At 39.4% G+C, this 25,647-nt stretch overlaps 1 protein-coding gene across 4 annotated transcripts in view; it reads left to right on the top strand.

The window, feature by feature from the left end:
* Positions 1–25,647, top strand: part of Pld5 (phospholipase D family member 5) — a 297,142-nt gene that overhangs the window by 147,266 nt on the left and 124,229 nt on the right. For all 4 annotated transcript variants that reach the window (XM_051186375.1, XM_051186376.1, XM_051186374.1 and 1 more), the window contains exon 3: positions 21,359–21,527. In XM_051186375.1, the coding sequence (XP_051042332.1) occupies positions 21,359–21,527 (169 nt within the window). The remainder of the gene's footprint in view (positions 1–21,358; positions 21,528–25,647) is intronic.

The raw sequence follows: 25,647 nt of genomic DNA, 5'->3' as shown, positions 1-25,647 counted from the left end.
GCTGATGCTAAACTTGAAGCTCTCATCTTCCCTCTGCTCCCTCAGCAGTGCTGGGATTGCAGGAGCAGGCTACCAAGTCTGACTTTAGGCAAAGGTTTTGTATACCTCCTTCACCTGGGATGTGCTCTTTAGTCATAGTACTTAGAATCATTGATTGAGGGTGAATTTTCACTGACCCTCCACCCAGAGAGGAGCAGGATGACATCCTAGTCAGTCAAGCTGTCGGACGCCACCCTCTCCTTTTCCGTGAACTACTTCCTTGGCACTTTCCTCAAAAATATCTTGTGATTTCCCCGGAATAGAGATTAGTTTATTTTGAACATGGAATATGGCCAAGTTTCTTTCTTTCTTTCTTTTTAAATGAGGTTCTTAGCTATGAATCTATTTCTTCTTTAACTGCCTTCTGACCCAGTTCACAAGATTATCTCCAGAAGCAGAGCTTAGCACGAAATGTGGTTCTTGCTTCATAAAGTTGAAAAACGGAAACGGGCTAAAATCTTAAAGGAAAGCAGCTGAGATGAAGCAGCAACCTTTGAATCAAGCTCCTATTTCTGACTGTCCAAATCAGAGTAGAAAGGAGGGCAGGTTTAATATTTTTTCTAATAAAAAATATTTGACAAGCCATTGACTATATCTCAATTATAGATTAATTTATAAAGTTAGTTCCTATTTAATTTATTGGTTAATTATTAAATAATTAATAACTTAAAGTTCATATGTTACCTCATTAATAGTCATGGTAGCCAGAAAAGAAGAAAACCATGGCTGAGGAAGTATTTCAAAGACATCTTGTCCCCAAAGTCCTTGTCACCTTGCAAGCTCTACGATGCCTTAGCACTGACACTGGCTTCATTGCCCCCTCCACTACAAAAACAATGAAACTATGAAGGATGTTCTCTATAAAGGTGGTGCATTTCTTTTGCAAAGTAATTCATTGTATTTGTTCTTCCTGAGAGAGAGAGAGAGAGAGAGAGAGAGAGAGAGAGAGAGAGAGAGAGAATATTTGGAAATGAGTAAATCAGGCTCTTTGTTTAACCAGAATGTGGGGAATGACAGCTACTTACAAGGAACATGGGTGATCTTGAAAATTGGGACGAGAACAAGGTGACTTTAGTTTTCTACATTTTGTCACATGTGACTGTGTTAAATAAAATAAAACCTGGGCGGCCATATGTGGGAGATAATGTGCAACGTCTACACATCATGAATAAAGACAATTTCTTTAGATATTAGGTGACTGACAAGGAGGGAAACTGTTCTGAAAACTTGGATACAAGTGTGATCTGGGAAAACCTGAAGCTTGGCAGCCAATGGCCTCATCGGTATATCCAGCAGCATGTTCTCTTTGTGGATAATGGATACACCATAGCAGCTCAAAGAAAGACCGGTACAAACGTGTATCATTCAGATGTCAGTTTTGGGAGGGAGACTAGAGACACATGCTGCAGGGGAAAAAAGAACTTTATTTGCTATTTTTAAAAAGGAAAATGAGCTGCCACATACAAGGGTCCTCAGTAAGATCAGTCAGCACCAGGAACAATTATGTAATTTGCCTGGAATCAAAAGGTAACAAGGTGGACTTGAACACAAAACCCCACAGTCCCTGGCTGGGCTTTTAACCAATGGTTCTCAGAGTGTGGCTCTGGGGCAGCAACAGTAATGTGTCCTAGAAAGTGGTTAAGAAGCAGAATCAGAAATTGTAGGGTGGGGGCAGCAGGCAGCAGCATTTCCTGTACTGTGTGAACCACTCTTAACCACTGAAGTGCAACAGCTGTTCTACTATGAAATTCCAGAGAATGTGTCTCCACTCCCTTCTCTGGAAGCTATTTCGTTGCATGAAAATATAATCCATTACATATAGTTCAAAAAATCAAAACAAGGGCTGGCAAGATGCTTCAGTGGATAAAAGTGCTTGCTTCCAAGCCTTAGAATCTGAGTTGGATTCCCCAGTACCCACATGGGACAAGGAGAGAAGTGATCCAAGTTTTCTTCTGACCAGTGCATATGCCCTTCATACACACACACACTAAACATACACAATAAAAAATAACTGGTGATAGCAATAATTTAAAATAACAATTGGCTACTCACTTGGGATTTTATTTATCTTTATCTTGCAAAGTATGAATAACTTCATTTACCTATACAGATGTGAATGTGTCCCACCCTGAGGTGTTGCCTCTGAGTCCACTGAGGCTTTCTGTTTGCAGTGTAAGAATGGTCAGCGCACTTTGCCCTAAGGTTTCACCTAAATAACTACACATTGGCTCAGTAACGAAGGATTGCTAGGCTGAGCTCCTGGAAGTCAGAGGCTAAGCCAGACCTACTTCTAACTGAAGCTGTCTCTGCTCCTTTGAAAGGCAATAAGCCATCATTTCTCAACCTTCCTAATGCTTTTAATAGAGTTCTGCATGTTGTGGTGACCTCAACCATAAAATTATTCTGTTGTTACTATGTGAGTGTAATTTTGCTACTGTTATGAATCATAATATAAATATCTGATATGTGACCCCCAAAAGGGTCATGACCCACTGGTTGAGGACCACTGCAAAAAGCTTTTTCAGTGCTTCACTTTCTACCTTGAAAATAGACACTGAAATTGCCAAAAATCAGAGTTTCTTGTATCCTCATCCATCGGTATGTTTGGAGCATGGGTTTGTTGCTTTTTCCATGTTTCCATCCTTACTTCTCCCCAGCATCTGCCCTCTTCCCTGTAGACACAGAAGTAGATGCTGTGACCACCTGAGAACTGCAAGAAAGAAGATTCCTAGTGTTTTCCTACAGAGACTCAGTCATTATCCATGGCATGGAAAAGCCAGGATAACAGACATAGTCATTTCAAAAGGCATTGTTGCTATACTTGGAGTTCAGGGAAATTTGGTTCTATCAGGTGTGCTTGGAAAGAAATAAAAGAATTCCATTAGTCTACCTGGGAAGATAGATAAATCTCAGAAATCATATAGACCTGCACATAGCCTACAAGAGACAGAAAGTTAAGACAGGTGCCAAGATCTCAGGCTGCCTGTCACAGTATGTTTGGAGGGAACTCAACCTGATTGAGATGGAATCTCACATTCTGGCAGAATGTTGGTACCATTGCTGCTCAAATGCTCTGCTAGGTGTTATTCTTTGTCAAAATAATAAAAAATTTTGAATGAATGAATGGATCCCATGACCAAATCAACTTTGGCATTTAAGTATGGACTCAAAATCACATTTTGGCTGCTATTTGTTGTTCTTATTCTGTTCTTTATTTCTTACATTTCTTTCTCTGAAACTTGGTTTCATATTACAAACCAAGCTGTACCCCAGGCAGGACTTAAACTCCCTCTGCAGCCCAGTCTGGCTTCAATTTCAAGGTGATGTTCCTGCCTCAGCCTTCTGAATTCTGAGATAACAGGTGTGAACCACCAAGCCAACCTCATTTTGTCTTTCACCAAGGTGTTTTGTTGAAGTTCTCCAGGTGAAATTTGCTTCCATGGTCTTAGTAGAACATCCTCAGCCAATTTGTTCTTCTCGGACAGAAGCTTGCTCAAAATACCCACTTTGAAGAACTAGAGATGCCTCGGAAGTTCCCGTTTTCATCCTGAAACGTTATCAGAAATAACTGATTGAATTCTATATAGGGAACTAGGGAAGGGAGGATATATTCACACAGAGGCAACTCCTGTAACAAAGCCTGAAGGACAGATGCTACCAGAACATTCTCCATAGCTTCCTTCTCCTAATGTACAACTGCCCTTAGGTGAAATTCTATTTGCTGAATGTGGTTCTCCCTTCCATGGAAACTCATTTTCTCTTGATTCAAAACAGGCTTTTAGTGTCCTTAATTCTTGCCTCATGCACCTTGCCTCTGTTACCCCACATTTCTCCAAAGCCCAAAGTAACAAATTCACAAGAGGATACTTGATTGTCCACTGGTGCTAGTGGTCATGGTCATGGTCATGGTTGAGTAAGCAAGAATGGGAACTGTTCCTTTTTTTTTTTTCTTTTTGTCTTGTGTCTTGTGTCTTTTGTCTGATCATGATATTATTTCCCTATAGTATAAACAGAAAGAAATGAATTAAAGAGTGGTTAAACAGTTTAAGATGACTAATTTGGTAAGCTACTCCCAGTAGTAACAGCTAGAAAAGGTTAAGCTGTTTAACTGGGGCTAGTGTTTGAGACCAACCTGGGCTACACAGTTAAGACCCTGATTGAAAAGTTTAAAAAAGAAATGAATGTTTCCTTTTGATTTAACATATGTCAACCTACAATCAGCACTTACTGTGGTATCATTATTATTAGCACATTATAGTTGATATTATATGTAACTATAATATATAAATACAATATCCATATATGTTATATACATGAATCTTACCTATATATAATATACATCTTAAATTTTCATTATTTTAATGAGTTTAAGTAATCTTATTAATTTAAAAATGAATAATATTTACATTACTATTTATAATGCTTTACATTTTTATATTACACAGAAAGACCCCACAGAGAGTCCACTGTGCCCTCATCATAGCATAGCTGGGTAGAGTTGCAGTTGAGTGGGAGACAGATACTTGTCTGGAGTCAAGTTCCTATGACTGCAAGCTCAACCTCAATATCTCCTACACAGATTCTAATTTTGCCTTATGAATTTTTAAATTTTCAAGATTAGAGAATTATAAGATTGAATTTTTTTCATAGTCTTGTTGCAAGAAGAGAAAATATAAATTAGAAAGTGATTGGAAATGAATCAGGAGCCAAAATTTATAGCTTCTAGGATGCTACTTAAATTAAAATTTTAATTATAATGTGAATACGAATGAAAGGTTTATTGCTCATTATTTAAAATATTTACATATTTATAAGCAACTTCATAGAAGGTACTTGAATGTTAATTTTTCTTGTGTCTATACTAACCTAATAACTCCATCATACTGTGTAATAGAGTTCATAAGTTTTAGATGTGTTAAAATCCATAGAGACATTAAGGAGAGAAATTATACCCCTGAGAACATTGAATAGTCTTTTGAAAGATCGTTAACAGCTGTTGTAACTAGAATCGACTAATTAATGTAGTACTTACAGTATTAAAAATTCATCAATCTATTAATGGAGTATAGACAATATTTGATAGAGATAATATGTTTCATTAGCTGGCAAAAGGGAAACAAAGGGAAAGGCAGGTTTGTAAACACTCTTCTATACTCATACCCACACCCTTGCTCTTGCTTAGCCCCCACTAGGCTGCTTTACATGTTGCCTAACATGATCACATATGTACAAATGATAAAAAGGACATCAATGGGAAGATATTAAACAAGGTAGACATCGGCACCATACAGAATGAGCTTTGAAAACTGGTTATGTTACTGGTTATGGTCTTTATCCATTGCACTGTTGCCCAGGTGCCATTGTCTTCACCTCAGTGCCTAAGATCTGGGCTCACCACGATCCAGCGATCCCACTTCTGTGAGCATAGCCTGAGGAGATGAAACTAATAGTCAAGAGAAACACTCCATGTTATCCATTTTTCAGTTGTATAACACTATGCACAATAGCCACCACATGGAAACAATCTCTAAGTCTATCAGAAGTCTACCAGTTGATGCGTGGAAAATGAATGTGTAATACTTATACACTGGGGCATTCTATATAGCCACAAAAATAATAAAATTCTGTCACTTGCCACCACAACTGACAACCATGGAAAGGTAACCATAAATGCCAGATAGTGAGATCAACAACTAATTTATCCACCATCATGGAGCCCTCATCTAGTACCTGTTGGAAACAGAAGCAAACACCCATACCTAAACACTGAATCAAAGTAGAATCCAGATGCAGATGGAGAGGACAAGACCAGGTTGCAGAAACACATAGAGACAGCTTACCTGAACAAGGAGGAGCTAACTGGCCCCCAGACTGATAGCTGGGAATCCAGCATGGGACTGACTCAGGTCCCCCTGAATATGGGTCTCAGCCAGAAGGACTGAGCAGTCTAAGGGACCTCAAACAGTGGAACCAGGATGTATCCTGGTGCACAAAAGGACCTTGTGAACACATCCCCCATGGAGGGATACTGCCTTAACCTAGAGACAGGAGAGAAGTCCTAGTCCCTACTTCAAATGACTTGGCAGATCTATATGACCCCACCTGGATGGCATTGCCCTACATGTGGAATTGGGGTGTGGGGATGGGATGGGAGGGTGGTTAGGGTGCATGTGAGGGGGCAGAGAGGGTAAGAGGGAGGGAGGGAGAGGGAACTGGGATCGACATGTAAAATAAAAAATACATTAATAAATAAAATAAACAACAACAACAACAACAAAAATCCTGTCACTTGCAATGTCTTAGATGTTTCTGGAATCATTTCATGATATTAAGTAAGAGAAGCTCCTCATGATCTCACTCGTGTGGAGTCTAAAGGAATTGGAGTTGACGTCATAGGAGTTGAGAATAGAGCAGTGGTTACCAGAGATGGGTGAGGGCATGAGAGCAGAGGGTAGGGAAGACTGACCAATGGGAACAAAGCTGCAGTTCAACAGGAGGAAAAAGTTTGGGTGTGCTCTAGCATGGCAGTTATGTGGTACGTGTTTCAAGTTAGAAGACAGGAGTTGGACTGTACTCACCGCAAAGAAATGCTGATTGCCAGAGAGGAGATTTAGCCTGATTTATGTATTACACACTTGATGCCTGTGTGAAAACAGCCCATGATACTCTGTTAATATGTGCAACTTTTATGTTTTATCTGACCATTAGATAAAAAGAAAAAGATCAATAGAATAGCTAATATTACATTACATACACATGATGGGATTGCATACCTGACACATGTTGCTCCTCAATCATTGATGTCTACTATCACCACTGCGACCATAATCCTCATCACCATTATCCTCAACATAATCATCATCACTGCTGGTGTTGTCATTTTGTCATCTAAAATTAAATGACTATAATGGCATCTGTGTGCATTTTTCCAATAGTTTCTAACGTTCTCGATATTGCTCATTTCCTAAGATGAGAGGCATTGTCTGTTGACAAACAGTTGTACACACGAAGCTTGTGCAGCTCTTTGTGTGTTGCATGCATGCTACTGAAACAGTTAAAACAGAGGAGGATCCTACATAATATTCTTCATCTAGACCAGATGCTCCATTGGAACCTGGAGGATTCCTTTTCGGTAACGTTTAAATCTCTCACGAGAGACAAATAAGCCATCTAACGAAGCTTTGCCCTATAAACCAATAATGAGACAAGAGCAAATAGCAGTGCTGGCCAAGACACACAAGACTTAGCTCCTTTGATCCATCCTCTGGGAAAGCTTACTGCAATTTCTCTATCAAAAAGTTAATGGGAAATGCCACCTCCTGACAAGGGAATTGGTGTGCAGATGCTATTGTAAGGGTTGCATAAGATGATTTAAGTCTCATCCAGGTTTCCTGCTTGCATTTTGTACTTAAAAAGATGTTTTGTATAGGTACATGCATTATTTCTGTTAAAAATTCATAGTGGTTTTGTAGTCCCAGCCCTCAGGAGGCTAAGGCAAGAGACATGAGACTTCAGGGCCAGGCAAGGCTATAAAATGAGACCCTGGGTCAAAAACTAAAATGAAACAAGTTTATATTACCATTTATGTGATATTTTTGGTGGTAAGAGTTTCCTGTTTGTTCCCTGATGGAGTTGGCTTGCATAGGAGAAAAGCATGGATTATGCTGAGCGCAGTGTCAGGAGGTAATAGCAGGATCATTGAGCCCGGGAATTCATGGCCAGCTTGAGTAGGTAGTGAGACCCTGACCCCAACAAAACTACAGATCCAAATGTCCTGTTGTCTTCCCTTTATCTTAGAAAAGCAGATTCTCATCTATGCAGGTAGAATGGTATACATTATATTTTAAAGACAGCACTGGGTGGAGAGGTATTTTTCTATTGACCTTTTATCCCTTGTCACAATGAGCTACTTGGCTAGGTGCAGCCACAGGATGCTCTGTGTGTGTCACCAACCATTCCTTTGTCATAGTTCATGGAGAAGGCTAGAGCACAGGAGGTAACACTCAGGATCACCTTACCTGTCTGCCAAGGGCTGCATTTGTGTCACAGATATGAATACAGATAGGAATTTCAGCTCCTAAACCTCCATGCACTGGGAATTCCAATCATTTTAAAAATCAGATTTTAGCAAACCTTCACTGAGCTACAAGTGTTAGTGACCTGCCGATGACTGTAGAACTTTAGGCTCAACACTGACTGCCCAAGGCTTTGCAAAATTCTATAGTTTTTTTCAGTTGGAGTCCTTGGGCTCTTACTCTGGGGCTGACTATCACTAGAACCCATCTACATAGCCTTGTGTCCCTTCAATTATAGAATACACAAAGTTGGGGCCCTGCTCCTGGAGTCTTATCTCAATTCTTGCTGGCCTGGGAAAGTTTTCCCTCTCCATGATGCTGGTGCTGACTCTTTTCCTGTTTACAAGACAGTAGAGCTCTCCCTGTTTCAAGCATGTCAAGTCATTCCTCTCTATGCACTGCTTCTGGAGGCATCCCTCTGCCCTCCATTAGCGGCATTCAGTGTCATCTCTCCAACAAAGTATAGAAAGAGAAGTGTAATGGCTGTGGGGAGCCTCAGTTTCAGACTCTTGAATAAACCCCTCCTGGAGTCTTGTTGTCTTCAAGATAAGTACAAGAAGAAGACAAGTTGGTGGGTCCATGAGCATGTATTCAATGGCAGAAAATAACTGCTACTAATAATGGCTGACCCTGAACTGGAGATCTTGGGCACACAGCCACAAGGAGTGGGCTTGCTTTATCCTGAGGACCATCTGTAGCATTTGAGTCTATCTAACCTATACATGGAAAGCTTCCTGCATATGTAGAGAAGTTTGTCTTGATTATTTTTTTAAAAATCAGAATTGCTTATAACTGATGATGTATGCCTGTAGTTCCAGCATTCTGGAGATAATCCCAGAAGAGGCAGGAAGGACAGAAGTTCAGGTCACCTTCAGCGACAGCTTCTTAGCAAGGCAGCCTGGTTTAGAGACTGACTCAATAAAAAAGGCTTCTGGACTCATAGAAACATTTAATAAGTCAAGTTTGTCTTAGAAAACCATTTGAAGTTGTTTTTCTCAATTGAATTATTTAAAAAATAAGATAATGTTATGTTACATTCAAATTTAGGTTTGATTGCTAAAATTCTTTATGCACATACAGTTGACAGAAACTTATTTAGTCCATTGCCCTGGCTAGCTGTTGTTGACTTGACACAGCTTACAGTCCACCATTTCTCTAAGCAGGGGCAGGTGAATGAGTGAGAGAATGAGCCAGAAACCACTGTCCCTCTATGGTTCCTGCCTCAAGAACTGCCCTGACTTCTTTAATGATGAACTGTGACATGGAGGTGTCAATCAAATAAACCCTTTTCTCCCCGGGTTATTTTGGTCAAAGTGTTTCATCACAGTAGTAGAAAGGGAAGCAAAACATATGTCAAGAAACACCCTTGTATGTTTGTTGCTCCCTTAATTGGGGACCTGAAAGGGAACCAATAGAATCTATTCAATCATCCTGCACAATGCTGTCACTCATCACCTCTGAAGAAGCTCCAGCCACATTTGGGCTGTGAAAAGGCACATTTGGAAGGACTATTTTAAACCTCTGTTGATGGCACATGTTAAGGATGTTGCTGATTGTGCGTGGTGAGCATGGAATACAGCCACTAAAATCATCTCCATTCTGAGCAACGATAGTCTCCAAGGACAAGGCTGCTGAAGGGCTCATGAGGTACCTCATGACTTCCAAGTTTCTCACTTCTACTGGGCCACTGCTTTCACACTTTTCCTGTTCAAAATCCTTGTTTTTCAGTCTCCACGTAGTGCCAGCAACTAACGTGCAACTGTACTTACTGAGAAAAATGCTGTTTTCCTCAGGTTGCTTTCCTGATCCTAGTTTTCTCAAGGGTCTGAGGAGTCTTCTCAAGGCATAGAGAATATATCTGAGCAAGGTGTTGGACCCCATGGAGGTCAACAGTCAACTGTTCCTCTATCCAGTATCAATGAGACACAAGTCAGTGCAACACTGCTCTTGGTACAGGGCTAAGAAAGGAGATTTCTTTTTTATTAATTAAATCATTTGAAGTGGCAAGACACACTTCTAATCCAGAGAAGATACACCTTTAATCTGGACCACACCTTCTGCTGGCAGCCTGTATAGAGGACATGGAAGGAAGCTTGCTCTCTCTTTGCCTGTTCCTCTCGCTCTTGCTAGCAAATCCATTTGTTCTCTGGCATTAGAGCCTACTTCTTCAGGATTCTGATTTATTTTGGTTTATATGATTTTGGTGTGTGTGTGTGTGTGTGTGTGTGTATACATGGAGAGAGAGAGGATAGATAGATAGATAGATAGATAGATAGATAGATAGATAGATAGATAGATTGATTGATTGATGATAGATTCAGAGACCCCTGACTAATACAAATACTTTCCAACTATAATCTGCAGAGCATACTAGTTACAATTATAATGATTGACAGGCATAGTACCTCTCTCTAATGTAGCAGCAACACTCACACCCGTAGTTGTTGTTCACTTAAAACAATTCTAGGTTTTTATCTACCAGAATCGCCAGCCCTGCAGAAAAGGGGGTCTGCAGTTGTCAACTTGAACTCAGCACAAGCTCTCTGCAGCTGCTCTCTTTGAGCATCATTTTAAGCCAGCACTGGTGAACTGACACTGAGGAGGCTGAGGCAGGATGACCATGAGTTGGAGGCTAGCCTGGGAAATTTAGGAGATGCTATCTCAAAAAAAATAAAAGTACAGAGAAAACTCAAACCAACAAGCAAAGGAAATCAATTTAAAAATTAGTGAAAATCCTTGTGAGAAAAAGCATCAAAAGCAGAAGAAGCCAAGGGGCTAGAGAGATGGTTCCTTGTTAGAAACACCTGTTCTTACTGAGGTCCTGAGTTCAGTTCCCAGCATCATATCAGGTGGCTCACAACATCCTATGGCTCCAGCTCCAGGGGATCCAATGCCTTTGGCTTCTCGAGTACATAATATCCACATGCAGACACACACTGATGCACATAATCAAAAATGATAAAAATTAAATCTTAAAAGTAAAACTAAATCAGGTTTTATGGCTCACACATTAAAGACTTAGGAAACTAAGGCAAGAGATTGTGACTTCAAACCTCACCTACAAGAGAGGGAGAGAGAGAGAGAGAGAGAGAGAGAGAGAGAGAGAGAGAGAGAGAGAGAGAGAAGAAATAAAGAAAATTAAAGGCACAAGATAAATGCAATTTCCAGGACTTCCACTAACAGCAATAAGTACAACAATTTTAGCATTGAAATGAGTGAGAATAATAGATGATAGTACTTTGAATTTTAAAATTAATGAAGGAGTCTATCCTAATGAAATAATTTTTAAATATATGTAAGGGTGATTTTATAGTGGATTGTTAAGTAACAAATACACAAGTGATAATAATAATAAAATGCCAGTCTGCAATCAACACAGTAAACCTGGTCAATCAAGAATCATATATGGAAACATATTAGATCACCAAATGAAATATCATAGAGCAACTATTTCTTCCACTTAGACCAGCTGTGCACAAATGATTGGCTATAGAGGGGAAAGGTCTAGTCAGCTAGAGAAATGTGACACAATTACCAACACATGAATAAACTTAATGTCACTACCTGTGGGAGAAACCAGTATCTCCCAGTACCTGATGTAACACTCTGAGAAGGATACAATACCTATGCCATGTTCCTGCCAAAAATACTTAACTCAAATCTAATCATGAGACAAAAATCAAGCAAATCTAAGTCCAGCAGTATTCAGCAAACTAAGTAGCCTGGGAGCTTGAAGGAAATCAGTGCCACAGACAATACTTTTTAAAAGGCTGGTGTACTTCCAGGACTGACTGAGACAAAAGACATGGCAAGTAAGTACACCAAGTGAAACAACAAATGAATGAAGAAATATGGACAAAGAATGCTGTTGGGACAAGGACATTTGTGTATTAGTCAAACAGCCCATATTAATGTTCTATCTTGTGTGATACTGTGTTTTGGTTATTTATAAAACTTGACTTTCAGAACAAACCTATAATCCCAACTCCTGGGAGATTGAGTCAAGAGGAGGAAAGTGTAAATCCACCTTGTCCGCCACAGTGAGTTCTCCTCTCAAGAAAACAACAAAGCTCAGTTAAAACTAGTAACTGCAGGTGTCTCTTTGTACCAACTTCATATGGGTATGGGGGATGCAAACCTGGATCAATGAAGCATGTTCCTCACTTCATACACACAAACACACACACACACACACACACACACACACACACACAGAAAGAGAGAGAGAGACAGACAGACACACAGACACACAGACAAACACACACGAGATTGTACAGTCTTAGTTCCCAATTTTAAAGTGTTGATGATCACAGTAAGTTTAGAGAATAAATATGCACTATCAATAAGGGAGATCAGTTTTAATTTATTGCTAAGGTAATAGAAGGTAAATGGGCTTTTCTTACATCTGTTCCTCTAGTTCCCTCAGCTCCCACAGTTCACATCATCCTTAGTTTATTTTAAAGCACCATGAAAAGAGACATAAGATTTTGGCTGCATCATGTCCTTCCAGCCTTTGCTCCCTGGTTTTTGGTGTCAGAAGGTGCTGTGGCCTTAAGCTGAATCTTCCTAAAGACAGAGCAGGCATGGCAGGGATTTGCCCACAGGTGCATTCTAATGAGCTCTGCTTACTTCCTTCTTTCCTTTCATGGGAATAGAGCTGGGGTGGTAATGAATGCAAATGAGTTCTGAGCACAGCCTAATTAGAGAGGGCCCCTGGAGAGTAGCCAGCTGTTGGTTGTAAAAGGAAATAAAATAATAGGTCACAGCAATAAGTCAAATCATTTCAAAGTTGATTTCTAGGCACCTCTTCTAGCTGGGGATGGTAAGCAAACACAGAGGGTGCAATCAAGACCCTCAGGAAAAGAACCAAAGAAGACCACCTTAGGGTGGAGTGGGGGCATAGTCCCCTGGAATCTGTTACCAAGCCAAAGCCTGCCCCCCTCACTTTGAGTGCTGTCTCCATTTATATTTTTACTCTAAATTCATGATTTAATATTCACTAAAAGTAAAAACAAAACTGGGTTTCCTGACTTTCCAGGGAATTTTTATTTTCCCTCTCTTCAATTCTCTCCAGTACTTTCTTCTGGTCTTTCCTTAGTCTTGCTTTCTCTACTGACCAAAACAATTAGGCATTACCACATTTGGCTTTGACACACTTCTCTTAGAAATCCTTTCCATTGTCAAGACCTCAGACATTAAAGAAATAAGGCTGTGTGAAATAAGGAAAAGGAGATCAATAATCATCAGTGATCAGTGATCAAAGATTCACCCATCTAAAGAGAGCTTCTTAACCCTTCCCATGCTAGGGACCTCAAGATAAATCTGTCAGATCTGTGGATCTGACTTTAACTTATAGTTAAAATGCAAATTATTGTGAGGAGTATCAATCAGGTTGGAATAAAGTTATCAATACATGTTTCAGAAACAAACTTCTGACATGGAAATGACAAGGTGGGATCAAGTTCCAAAGCAATGACATCACCTGCCATCTTGAGAGCTCTTGACATGGCTGTCACTGTGTTGTTTATGCTTTTAGTTTTTTACTTTTTCCCCTCTTATTTTGAAAGACAGGAGTCTCACTATACAGCATATGCTGATTTTGATCTCCCAATCCTCTTGCCTCCCAAGTACTGAGATTGTAGGCATGTACCATCATGTTCAGCCCCCTTTTAAAATTTAAAACATCTTTATTCATTTATATGACAGGTACAGTCCTCCACCAATTTTTTTCCTTTCAATGTGTCTATAGCTGAAAAGAATTATGTATGACTTTTCATTTTTAAAATTTTTAATTGATTTTTTTTACATTCCAATTCCAGTTCCTTCTCCCCCTTCTCCTGCTCCCCCTACTTGCTGGAGAGATTAAGGCCTCACCTAGGAAGTCTACTAAGTCTGTCCCATCATCTCATTGAGTCAGGACAAGGCACCTCTCTACCCCCTGCACCCCTGCCCGTGTCTAAGCTGAGCAAGGTATCTTTCCATATAGAATGGGCTCCACTAAGTCAGTTTGTACATTGGTGTTAGACCTTGGACCCAGTGCCAGTGTCCTCACATATTGTCACAGTCACACCTCTGTCACCTATATTAAGGGAGTCTAGTTCAGTCTTACGAAGGTTCCACATTTGTCAGACCTGAGTCAGTGATCTCTCACTAGCTCAGGTCAGCTGATTCTATGAGTTTCTCCATAATGGTTTTCACTCCTTTGTTCATATTATTGCTCCTCCCTCACTTTGATTGTACTCTGGGAGCTCCCATTAGTTAGTTGTGGATTTCTGCATCTGCTTCCATCTGTTTCTGGAAGATGGTTCTAGCTTCTCTGGGGTTGTGGATTGAAGGCTGGATAATCTTTTGCTTTATGTCTGGTATACACTTATGAGTGAGTACACAGTATATTTGTCTTTCTGGTTTTGGGTTACTTCACTCAGGATGTTTTTTTCTAGTTCTGTCCATTTGGCTGTGAACTTTAGGATGTCATTGTTTCCTACTGCTGAGTAGTATTCTATTGTGTAAATGTACCACATTTTCTTTATCCATTCTTCAGTTGAGGTGCATCTAGTTTCTAAGAACTGGAGATTACAAATAATGTTGCTATGAACATAATTGAGAAAATGTCCTTGTAGTGTGAATGTGCCTCCTTTGGGTATATACCTAACAGAGGTATAACAGGGTCTTCAGGTAGGTTGATCCCTAATTTTCTGAGAAATTGCTCTACTGTTTACCACAGTGGCTGTACAAGTTTGCACTCCTTTCTCTACATCCTTTCCAGTATAAGCTGTCTTTGGGCTTTTTTTTTTTTTTTTTTTTTTTTTTTTTTTTTTTTTTTGTATTTTTTTTTTATCTTAGCCATTCTGATCGGTGTAAGATAGAATCCCAGAGTGGTTTTGATTTTCATTTCCCTGATGACTAAGCATTTCCTTAAGTGTCTTTCTGACATTTGAGATTGTTCGGTTGAGAATTCTCTATGTATCACTTTTCATTGGATAGAAGGTCATAGATAAACAATTTCAAACATGGGAAGAATCTTGAGTGGGTTACAATTGCAGATGGGCACTGATGGGCACAAAGTTATTTTGTGTACACCAATGTGTTTAACAGAATATGTGCATGTTGGTTTCTGGTAGCCAAATGACTTCCTGTGAATTTTAACTCTGTCTTCTAGCTAAGAGGATGCTCTCTCTTTGCTAACACTTTTCTCCTGGTTTTATCATGTTTCCTGGTTGCTGCTATTTCTTTTAATTACTCAATTGATTCCAGGTTCTTCTTTAGATCCTCTGTTGTAATCATTTAATTAATTACTTAAATGGTTGATTTATTTAGGCCCATTATTGGGTCTCCAGAAACTTACTGAGAGGCAACTTTTCATGATTGTGTCTTTAGGCCAAGAATGAGTGCTAAGTTGGGATACATTTCAGTAGAGTTCAGGTAGAGTCCTTGCTTGCCATGCGGTGGACCTGGGTTCAATTCCCAGTACTTCCAGAAAACAAAAGACAAGTAGGTGATAAATCTGAACCCTTGTCACTTCTTGCTTCTTGCTTACAGCTTTTAAATCTTCCACCATTTATTTTTTTTTATCTATTTATTTCTCTAATGCTTTTTACCCATTTAGTTCATTTGTATTTGTTTGTTTTTTTTTTTTTTTGTTACGTTTTAGAGTGTGTGGTGCCTGTTTGTATGTATGTATGTATGTATCTGTGTGTGTATGTGTGTGTGTATGTTTTTATTTTATTTTGCTTTGAGACAAGGTATTGGTGCTTAGCCAAGGCTGGTCTTGAGCTAGTGACCTGGATCTGGCTTGCAGAGCCTTGCTTGCAAAGCCTGATAACTTGACTTCAGTCCCTGGAACCCACATGGTGTAAGAAGAGAGCTGATACTTCGGGTCGTCCTCTGACCCCCACACACCCCATGGTACATGGTGTGCCCACACACGTGCACACGCACATACACACACACACACACACACACACACACACACACACACATATATATATATATATATACCTTATAAAAATAAACAAGTATTATTTAAGCAAGGGGATTATTTCCCTTGATAATTAATGGCTTCTTGAGGTTTCATTTTTTTCCATTGTTAGTGTATATTAACTCTAAAAATTGTTGGGTTTCATTATGGCATGTCTTGCATGTCATTACCTTTTATCTTACCTACTGCGAGTTGCTCTGTCTCTGTACCAATCCCACTAGTACCTGCCCTCCTTCATCTTTCTTCCTCCCAACCTCTTCTTTCCCTGTTACAATACTCTTTAAGGATTCTTGCATGTGTCATCTTTGACGCTTGTGCAGGAGCTACTTTAAGGTATGAAATAGGAGTGGCCATCTGCATCACACTCATGTGTCATCCTTCAGAGCCTGTCATCCTTAAAGGCATTTGTTGCCTACAGTTCCATGATATGGTCCATTGCAGGTGTGGTACTGGGACAGTCTAACAAGTGGGGGTGCATCTTTACTTCCAAGAACACAGCACCTTATTATTGTGCTAGAGATAATATCACAAACCATTAATGTTTTTAAATGTAATATATCTGTAGTTAAAATTGATGTTTTCAAAGAATTGAACTTCACCTTTAACATTTCAGTCACAAATGATCCCATCTTCAGGTCAACACTAGTACCAGTTTCTTTTTGTTGTTGTTTGAATGTTTTGGTGTGTGTGTGTGTGTGTGTGTGTGTGTGTGTGTGTGTGTGTGTGTGTTTGGTGTTTGTTTTTACATAGTGAAGCTGTAGGTTCAATATCTGTATCATCTTGAGAGTAATGTGAGGTAGCCATGTTGTCAGGACAAACTGCCTTTGGGAAGTTCATAGAACACAGTAGTCTACTATTCTTGAATTTATAGTATCTGTTTTCTCTCCACTAACCATGACAAATAAGGTTCCATATGATTACAGGGACAGATTTAGCAACTTCCCAGGATTCTCACTTGTGAACAACACTGATATTGATATTTCAACATGAAGACTTTGTAGAAAATGCACAGACCACCTTAGAAAGCCAATCTTTCCTGTAAAATATGGTGTACCACTCACCATTCATACTCCTTATTCTTGTCTTGTACTGTGAATAGTAATGTACATGACATCATGTTTTCAAAAATGAAAATTATTTTTAAATTATTTAATATTTATACATGCATGTAGTATTCTTGGACCCAGTCCACCACCACCCTTAACTCTTTTTCCTTCCTCTCCAAATCCTCCTCTATCCCCCCATCTACCTTTTTTTTTTCCTACTTCAACTTCTCTCTTCCTCTTCCTATCCATCCCCATTCCTTTATTTTGGTACCCACCAAGTCCATTTAGAATTCCTTATATGTGCATGGTTGTGGGAGCATTTACTAGAGCATGGGGAATAGTCTCTCAGGTCTGGCATCCTTGAAGAGAAGTGACTCTTACTCTCACATCAGCCATCAACTTGCAATAGCACTATCAGCTAAGGGTGGGACTTCAGAGCCCCCTCATCCCTGCTGGAATTTTGACTGGGTTGATCTTGTGTGGGTCTAGTAAACACAGACCTAGCCTTTGTGAGTACATGTGCAACTACACTGTCATATCCAGCAATGTTGTTTTCCTGAAGAAATCTACTCCCTCTGACTCTTACAATCTTTTTGCTCTTGCTTTCAATGGGAAATAGAAACAACCTGAATATCAAAATTAAATAAATAAAATAAAAATTTAGACAGGATCTCAACATATAGCTCTATCTGATCATGAACTCATAGATTTGCCTGATTCTGCTTACCATAACAGGGATTTAAAGCTAGGAAAATTCTTAACACTGTCCAAAAAAAGATTCTGCTAAAATTTCTCCCCTCTGTTCATACATAAAGGGAATGCTAAATTTCAATTAGAGATTAAAGAAAACAAAAATGTCAGAATCCAAGTTCATAGGTTAGCCGTGAGTTCTGTGTATAGATTCAATGAAAAGAACACCATGGTTTCCAAATTAAATTTGGAATGCTGATTTATTTATATGCCCAGCAGAGGCCACATGGAACAGTGCAAAGAATGGCTTGACTTCGAGCAATCTACAGATGTACCATCATTCTATAACCTTCATTGTGTTTTCAGCTTGATAGGGGATGATTTAATGCTTGTTGGATGGTTTTGAAATATGTGCATTGTGTGTCAGGGAGCCTGAAGCTGGTTATGATCTTGAGTCATTTATTCACACTCAGCCTAGCTTCTACTAACAGATAATTGGACTTCAAATGTGGTTGGAATTAAATATCTACCTTCAGGCACTGTCTACTGCCTCTGTGTGTTTTGGAGTAGACAGCATTTAACCCTCTCTCACATTGACTTCTCAAACACTTGTTTCTCCTGAGCCTGGCTTGCTTGGCTTCCTTCTTTAGTGGCCCCATTTGAATCTTCTCATCTGTTTCACATTCTACCAACCAGAAAAACAGGCGTTTCTTTTACATCAGACTTTAAGGTGGTTTTCTGCTCATCTTTTCTACCTTTATAAATACATCAAGTACCATTTTACCTCTTTTTCCAAGTTCCTTATTATCTTTAACTGACTTAATCACCATCTTTCCAGTTGTTCAGATTTTAATGGAAGAAGTATATGGATTCTTTGGGTACCTTGTGTGCAATATGCTAGGTACAGATCTATATTCCTGGACCAATGGAGCATGTTCCTTTACACACACACACACACACACACACACACACACACACACACACACAATATCTAGGAAAACAATCTTGGACATGGGATATATTTTTTAGAGTGATGTGTAGGATGACAGGGGAAGAACATGTCACCATGAGGACTGATGATAAGGAAATGTCATTCAATGTTGTGAGTGTAGGGAAGCCTGAAGAAAAATGATGTTTAAATCAGAAATTAGACATCTTATTGAGATCACTCAATTGTCAGTATAGGAGTTGGGACTTAGGAGTGCACTTGCTATGTTGGGGTCCACAGAGATGAGCAGGGAAGGAAGAAAAATGCAACTGTGGTTTACAACCTCAGAAAAAGGCCAATTTACTCTTTTAAAAGATTAATCCAACCGTGGAAGAAGATGGTTTGGAAAAGGGCACAAGTCCTTGTAAGGGGAACATTGGAAGAGCCAGCTCAGAGACAACATGCTGTCCCGGCAGGAAATCAGAGTCCATGTGATCTGTCTGTTTCTCATTTGCACATTCCTCTACTCATAATACCACTATATATTGAAGACTTGGCCTCTAAAAGGCCTGCTGCATGCCTCTTATTATTCCCGTTTACCTAATTCAAACATTCTGCTTTTCTTGCCAAAAGGATTTCAACCTCCACTCCCCTCTTCTAGTCACCATCTAATTCTCCATCTCTCTCTTCAAGTCACATGCATGTACTAGTCCTTGGAAACACATTTGGTTGCTCCCAAATGCATCAAAACTTTTCCTCTCTGTTCACAGCCTCCATGGTATCTGCTCAATGGATACTTCCAGTCTCCTCCACCTCATAAGATGCAATCACACTCTCCTGCCTCACTTGCTTACTTGCTCACCAACTCACAAATGTTCAGATACATCAAACGGTTCCCTTGACCCTGAATATCTTCTTCTGACTTACTCTGCAAAGTATCTCAGATTCATATCACATCCAGCCTCCTCCAATTCCAGATGTCCCTAACCAGAGTTAGAGTTTTCCTCTTTGCCCATATTCCAATCAACCTTCTTACTCAGATCTTACCTCTCACAGCAGTGTGCTTCCTGTTCAAGTCAGCGTGTCTGGGACAGGGTCTCCACTACATAGTGAGTTCCTGGGAGGCAAGGAGAGCTTTCACAGTCATTTCTGTGTGACTTGATTATCCTCCCCTTTCCCTATTAGGAAATCAACAAACAGCAAATCCATAGGTAGAAGTGAAGTGATTACATCCAACACAGAGAACAACTTGAGCCACATACACAAAACCTTAGTCTAGCTCTAATAGTCTAGATTCATTTATTATACAAGACCATTTTGTTGGTAACATTTTTTTTTATTTCTGAATATGGGTAAATGGAATCTCAAAAGAATACCAGTTAATAAGTTTACTAAGAAATGCTAAATTCTGTGTTGAAAGCTAAAAACCATTTGATAATTATTTATCAAGTTTTGATTGTGTGTGTGTGTTGCTAAAATCAAACCCATGGTATCATACACAATAAGTACATGACCCATCACTGAGCTCCATCCCAGCCCCCAGCTGTGCACCTGTGTCTGGGAATTCAACCATGAATAAACCAGATCATTGTTCTGGAAACATTTAACACATGACTTCATGAGGTTGGGGATTTCTCCATTTATAGAAGAATATACAAGTAGTAAACTGGAAACAAAGTATTCACCCTTTCATCAAGAGTCTATGTGTCTTCAATAACAACTGACGAAAGAGAAGATATGAATTTGAAGGAGAGTGGGGAAGGGTATATGAGAGGGCTTGGAGGAAGCAAATTGAAGGGATAAATGTAGTTATTAAAATGCAATCTCAGAAATAAATAACAAAATGAAATTATATGTCACCTAAATCAATAGTGGAAAAAGTTGTTTGAAGGGCAATGCCAAAGACAGGTGCCCACAGTAAACATGTTTCCATAATATTAAAAATAATAAAGCAGAAAGATTGCTAGGATGCTGTTGATTGGCATTTGTCTAAGCTATGGTTATTATCATTTAACATATTCTTTATAGCTAACTTCAATGAAACTCTGAACCAGGAAGTTTATCACTTTCTTCTCACTGTTGCTTTTCTCCTTGAGCTGGGAAGTACCAATAGAAATGTTAAGCCATAATAACTACACTTATTGAATTCCAATATATATCCAACATTGTATTAGACACACAGATATGAAAATTTTAATCCATGCTCTCAAACAGCTTCCGGGAGTTGTATCTTATAGAAAAATTGGATTGTTCCAGGGGAATCATTAGGAATATGTTTCTGGAAAAAAAAAAACTTTTATAAGAAGCCCTGGTATATTTTCATTTTCAAGAGTAATTTAAAACAACATTAGTGGCATTTACTATATTTTTCTGAAATATGAGTGAGCACTAAGGAAAAACATCATTAATTTTTAAAATACCTCAGGTTAGGGTAGGGAATATGTAAGAGGCCTTCGGTAAACAAACATAAATTGTCAGAAAAATATAATCAGAAAACTTAAAGATCACTTTCCATGTTTCTCTGTATGCATGTATGAAGAGAGATCAATGGCTTCAAATCTGACTAGCTTTTATTTGTTTGTTTTTCAAAATCTTTTCTAAGAATCGCCCTTGTGGAAAACATTCCTGAAGGCCTTAACTACTCTGAAGATGCCCCATTTCACTTACCGCTTTTCCAAGGCTGGATGAACTTACTCAACATGGCCAAAAAATCAGTTGACATAGTGTCTTCCCATTGGGACCTTAACCACACCCACCCATCAGCCTGTCAGGTAAGCCACATCCTCTATAACTGCAGTGGTTTTATGTGCATTATGCACTCTTTACTGTCCTGATCCCACAAGGCCAGATCAGCTCAGTTTTCCACATTCCCCCAGAGTTCATGGACAGTTATATGTTTATGCAGTTAGGTAGATGTTCCATCATTAGTCATGTGTCACTCAGCTACTACAAGCACCCCAGCTTTTTTTTTTTCAGGGCAATATCATGTTTCATCATTGTCTACCAAAGGCTCTCTGTACACCACTGCTAAGCCACATGGCTCCAAAGTACCATCCACATCATAACATCTTTCAACAGCATGGCCTTCAAGTCTGTTTCATGTAGTATGTGGTCTGTCTGCTGAGACATGTATTTGGTCAATTGTGTTATGTAATTCACCTTCAAGGCCTCTGAGCAAACTTTTTAAAATAATGAAGTCAAACTTCCCAAGATAGTTATGTATTTTTGGTTCTGTCATTTATGGGTAGATAAGAATCAAATAATCTGAAGTAAAAATGAAAAAGATTCTTGTAATTTTTAATGTCTTTTTATTTATATTAATAAAACCATGGTGATTTGCATTGAGCTCTTATCCAGGTACATGGCCATTGGCTTATGTTTAAATGTCCTTTATGGGTCATGGATCAAATTAGTTTTGTTGCTTGGCATACAAATCATGTTGGCAGAACTTACCATCACTTTTTATTGCTGTCCTGATGTCTGTTATTCATCCAATTACAGCACTTTGACTATTTTTAAGTAATGGTTATGAGAAAATAAGTAAACAAAAATCACAAATACTGAAGTCTTTGAGTAAATTTATTAAATTACGTTGTTCAGTGTGTTGCCACTTCTACCATTTAAACATGTCTTTCAGGTTTTATTGTTACATAATCTATCACTCACAGTTTAGTAACCAGGAAAACAAAAATCATTTACTTATTTGTGGTTTGAAGTAGGGTTTGACAGCCAGTAACTTGTGTAGTAATTGGGGGTTGGATTACCTGAGGCCAGAGGATTCAGGATGAATTGAATACAGTCAGCATCCCAACTGAGGGAAATGAAATGTGTGGAGTGATTGGGCCTCTCACAGAATTCTGTAAATGGACTTTAATTCTTTATATTGTGTTTGGATCCACAAAAGAAACAGGTAAGAAGCTCAGAGACTTGTTAACCTGGGACTTGGCATTCCAGATTGCTGCATCCATTTTATTTATTGGTTTAAGAGAGCCATACATATGCAAGATGAACACATCCAGGAACACATCCAGGCTGTAGACCAGTTGGTTGCCACCTTTGGAAATGATATATACCACAGGGCACTTTCTGACCACAGCAATTCATTCTCTTCCACATGCAAAATACAAATCACTGCATTCCTTGAAATGCAATTGAACCCATGGCATAAAAGGCTCACTGTTTTGGACCCACATACGAGTTTCTCTTGCTTTGGAAACATAGACTGAAAAGACTGTTCATATGTCCTAATGGCCCTCCAAACATGCAGTGTTAAGACAAGGATGAGAAGATCATGGGCACTTGTTTTCAAAAGGAAAGGAAAGGAGAGCACATCAGTCATTAGTCTTTGATGAGGCCAGATCCAGCATAGCATATATCTTGAGTTTTACAACTTTAGAAGCAGAAATGTGTTCTAGGATCTAGTTGTGGCTATTTTGTTTATTCATTTGTACTTTGTGTATTTGCTTGAGATGGGGTCTCTATAGGTAGTCCTGGCTATCCTGGAGCTTGCTTTACACATCAAACTGGCCTGGAATTCATTGAATTCCATGTACCTCATGTGCCACTATGGCCAGCTAGTATCTACTTCTTCACAAGTAGTACACCAACTAGTTTATCTTATAAGCTGTGTCTGTCTGTATATTTTTCTTTAATTATGCTGGGAATATAACCCAGGGCTTTGTACATACTAGGAAAGTGTTCTACTGTGGAGCTGCAACTTCAGGCCTTATTCTTTTTCGATAAGAAACAGATCAAGTTTCCTGTATATTCTTTTATTTAGTTTTTTTTTTTTGAACAGAGTCACATGTAGCTTAGGCTGCCCTCAAATCTACTGTGGAGCCAAGGTGATCCTGAAAGTCTGGTCGTCTTGCCTTCAGCCTTCCATTGATGAAATGCCTAGCATAAGCCACCACATCTATTCAATGCTGGGGATTGAACCCAGGGCTTCATGCATGCTAAGCAAGCAATCTACCAACTGAGCCACATCTTCTGCCCCCTTTTCTCTCTTTTAAAGACACTATCCTTTATTTAATGAAAAATATTCAAACATGACAGTTATTTCTAAACTAACAGAGCCTGCAAAGTGTCAAGGGAACCTCATAAACAACAGAGAGACGAATAGGAAGTATAACCCAAAGCACCTATCTATTCATTATAGTGCAGCTGTAAGCAAACTATATGGAGGAACTGTGGACAGTGGCAGGCATTCAGCTCAGCAGCAGACAGACACAAGTAAACATGGTCTCTGGGATCTTTGTCTCCTCTAGATGAAAAGTTAGCTTGTAATAATGAATGATGGCTGTTATTAGCCGGAGTGATGAATGTGGACTCTACAAAAATATTGCATGGAGATTGAGATCAGTTAAAAATGTATTCTATACCTATCTCCAAAGGGTCTCTCTCCCTCCCTCCCTCCCTCCCTCCCTCCCTCCCTCCCTCCCTCTCTCTCTCTCCCTCCCTCCCTCCCTCTCTCTCTCTCTCTCTCTCTCTCTCTCTCTGTGTGTGTATGTGTGTGTGTATGTGTATGTGTGTGTATGTGTGTGTGTAAGGGTGCACGTGTATGTGTTCTTATCTGTGGAAGGCCAGAGGTCAACCTCAGGCATCACTTCAATGATGATTAGGCTGGACTATTGGGGCAGTGAGCCCCAGAGATATGGCTTTGTCTGCTTTCCCAGCACTGTGCTCTACCATGCCCAGATTTCCAAGTGAGTCTTGAGGATTGAGCATAGGTCACCATGTTTATATCAAAAGCACCCACAAAGCTGGCTCCAGGCTCCAGGGTTGTTTTGGTCCCCACTCTAAAGCCCTTTTCTCCATCTCGCTAGGGTTGTTAACCTTTGTGTCTGTTTCCTTCTGTGCTGTGCACTGCATGATGGTCTAGCTGAAGGCTAGTAGAACCTGCAGTGCCAAGGCAACCATACCTCATAATTAATGAAAATGCTTGGTCAGGAAAAGAAAATTTATTTCTTTCTGCCAGGATGATGACTTTAACCAACAGGACATTTTGATTGCTAATTTATGAGATTAAATGACAGGATTTTATGAAATCAAGACTTTTGGGGGAAAGCCAGGTAATGTGGCTGCTGGAGGCTGATCAGTAGATCTACCTAACTCATGCAGTGAGAGTGCCAGTTCTTCTGACTTCACTGTGAGGCACCAAATGAAATAATTAATGAGCTGAAATAATGGAATGTTGAAGAGATGCATTTATGTGAAATCAATTAGAGGCTTGCCTCCCAGAGAGCTCCCAATTGGCATGATTGCCAACTGATGATACATTAGAATTGTTTGATTTGGGGAAATTTGGATTGTTTTTAAATTACACAAGATTTGGTGGAGTTAATGAGGAGAAAGAGAGTGCAATGATCCAGAAGGTTGTTTGCAAAGTACAGCTTGGTCCTGTCTCCACACATTAAATGGTTAGCAGATATCTGAAAGCCTGTAGGATTTGCCTACTTAGCAGCTGTGTGACCTCAACCAGGATACAGAACTGTCTGTGCCTCCATTTTCTCAGCATCAGAACGAGGGTGATAGCAGATACTATAGATTGTTAGAGCCTGTGCGCGCTTATTACTATTATAAATGTCATCGTGTACATTCACCCATCTGTGCACATACCACAGCTCTTCTTCCAGTCAGTTTAACACTGTTAACCACTAATGATCTAGAGGCTTCACTCTGGTAGAAACTGAGATATTGCCCATAAAAAGGAAATTACAACAATGAGACCCTAGGGAGATGAGGATTAGGTAAACTATCATGCCTTGTGAAATTCTGACCTTCAATTTATTTATTTGTCACAAGTTTTATGCATATGCACACACACACACACACACACACTAGAGAGAGAGAGAGAGAGAGAGAGAGAGAGAGAGAGAGAGAGAACACAGA

The sequence above is a fragment of the Phodopus roborovskii genome, unplaced genomic scaffold (assembly GCF_943737965.1).
Source record: "Phodopus roborovskii unplaced genomic scaffold, PHOROB, whole genome shotgun sequence".
Classification (NCBI taxonomy): domain Eukaryota; kingdom Metazoa; phylum Chordata; class Mammalia; order Rodentia; family Cricetidae; genus Phodopus; species Phodopus roborovskii.
This window is presented reverse-complemented; position numbering and strand designations above follow the sequence as displayed.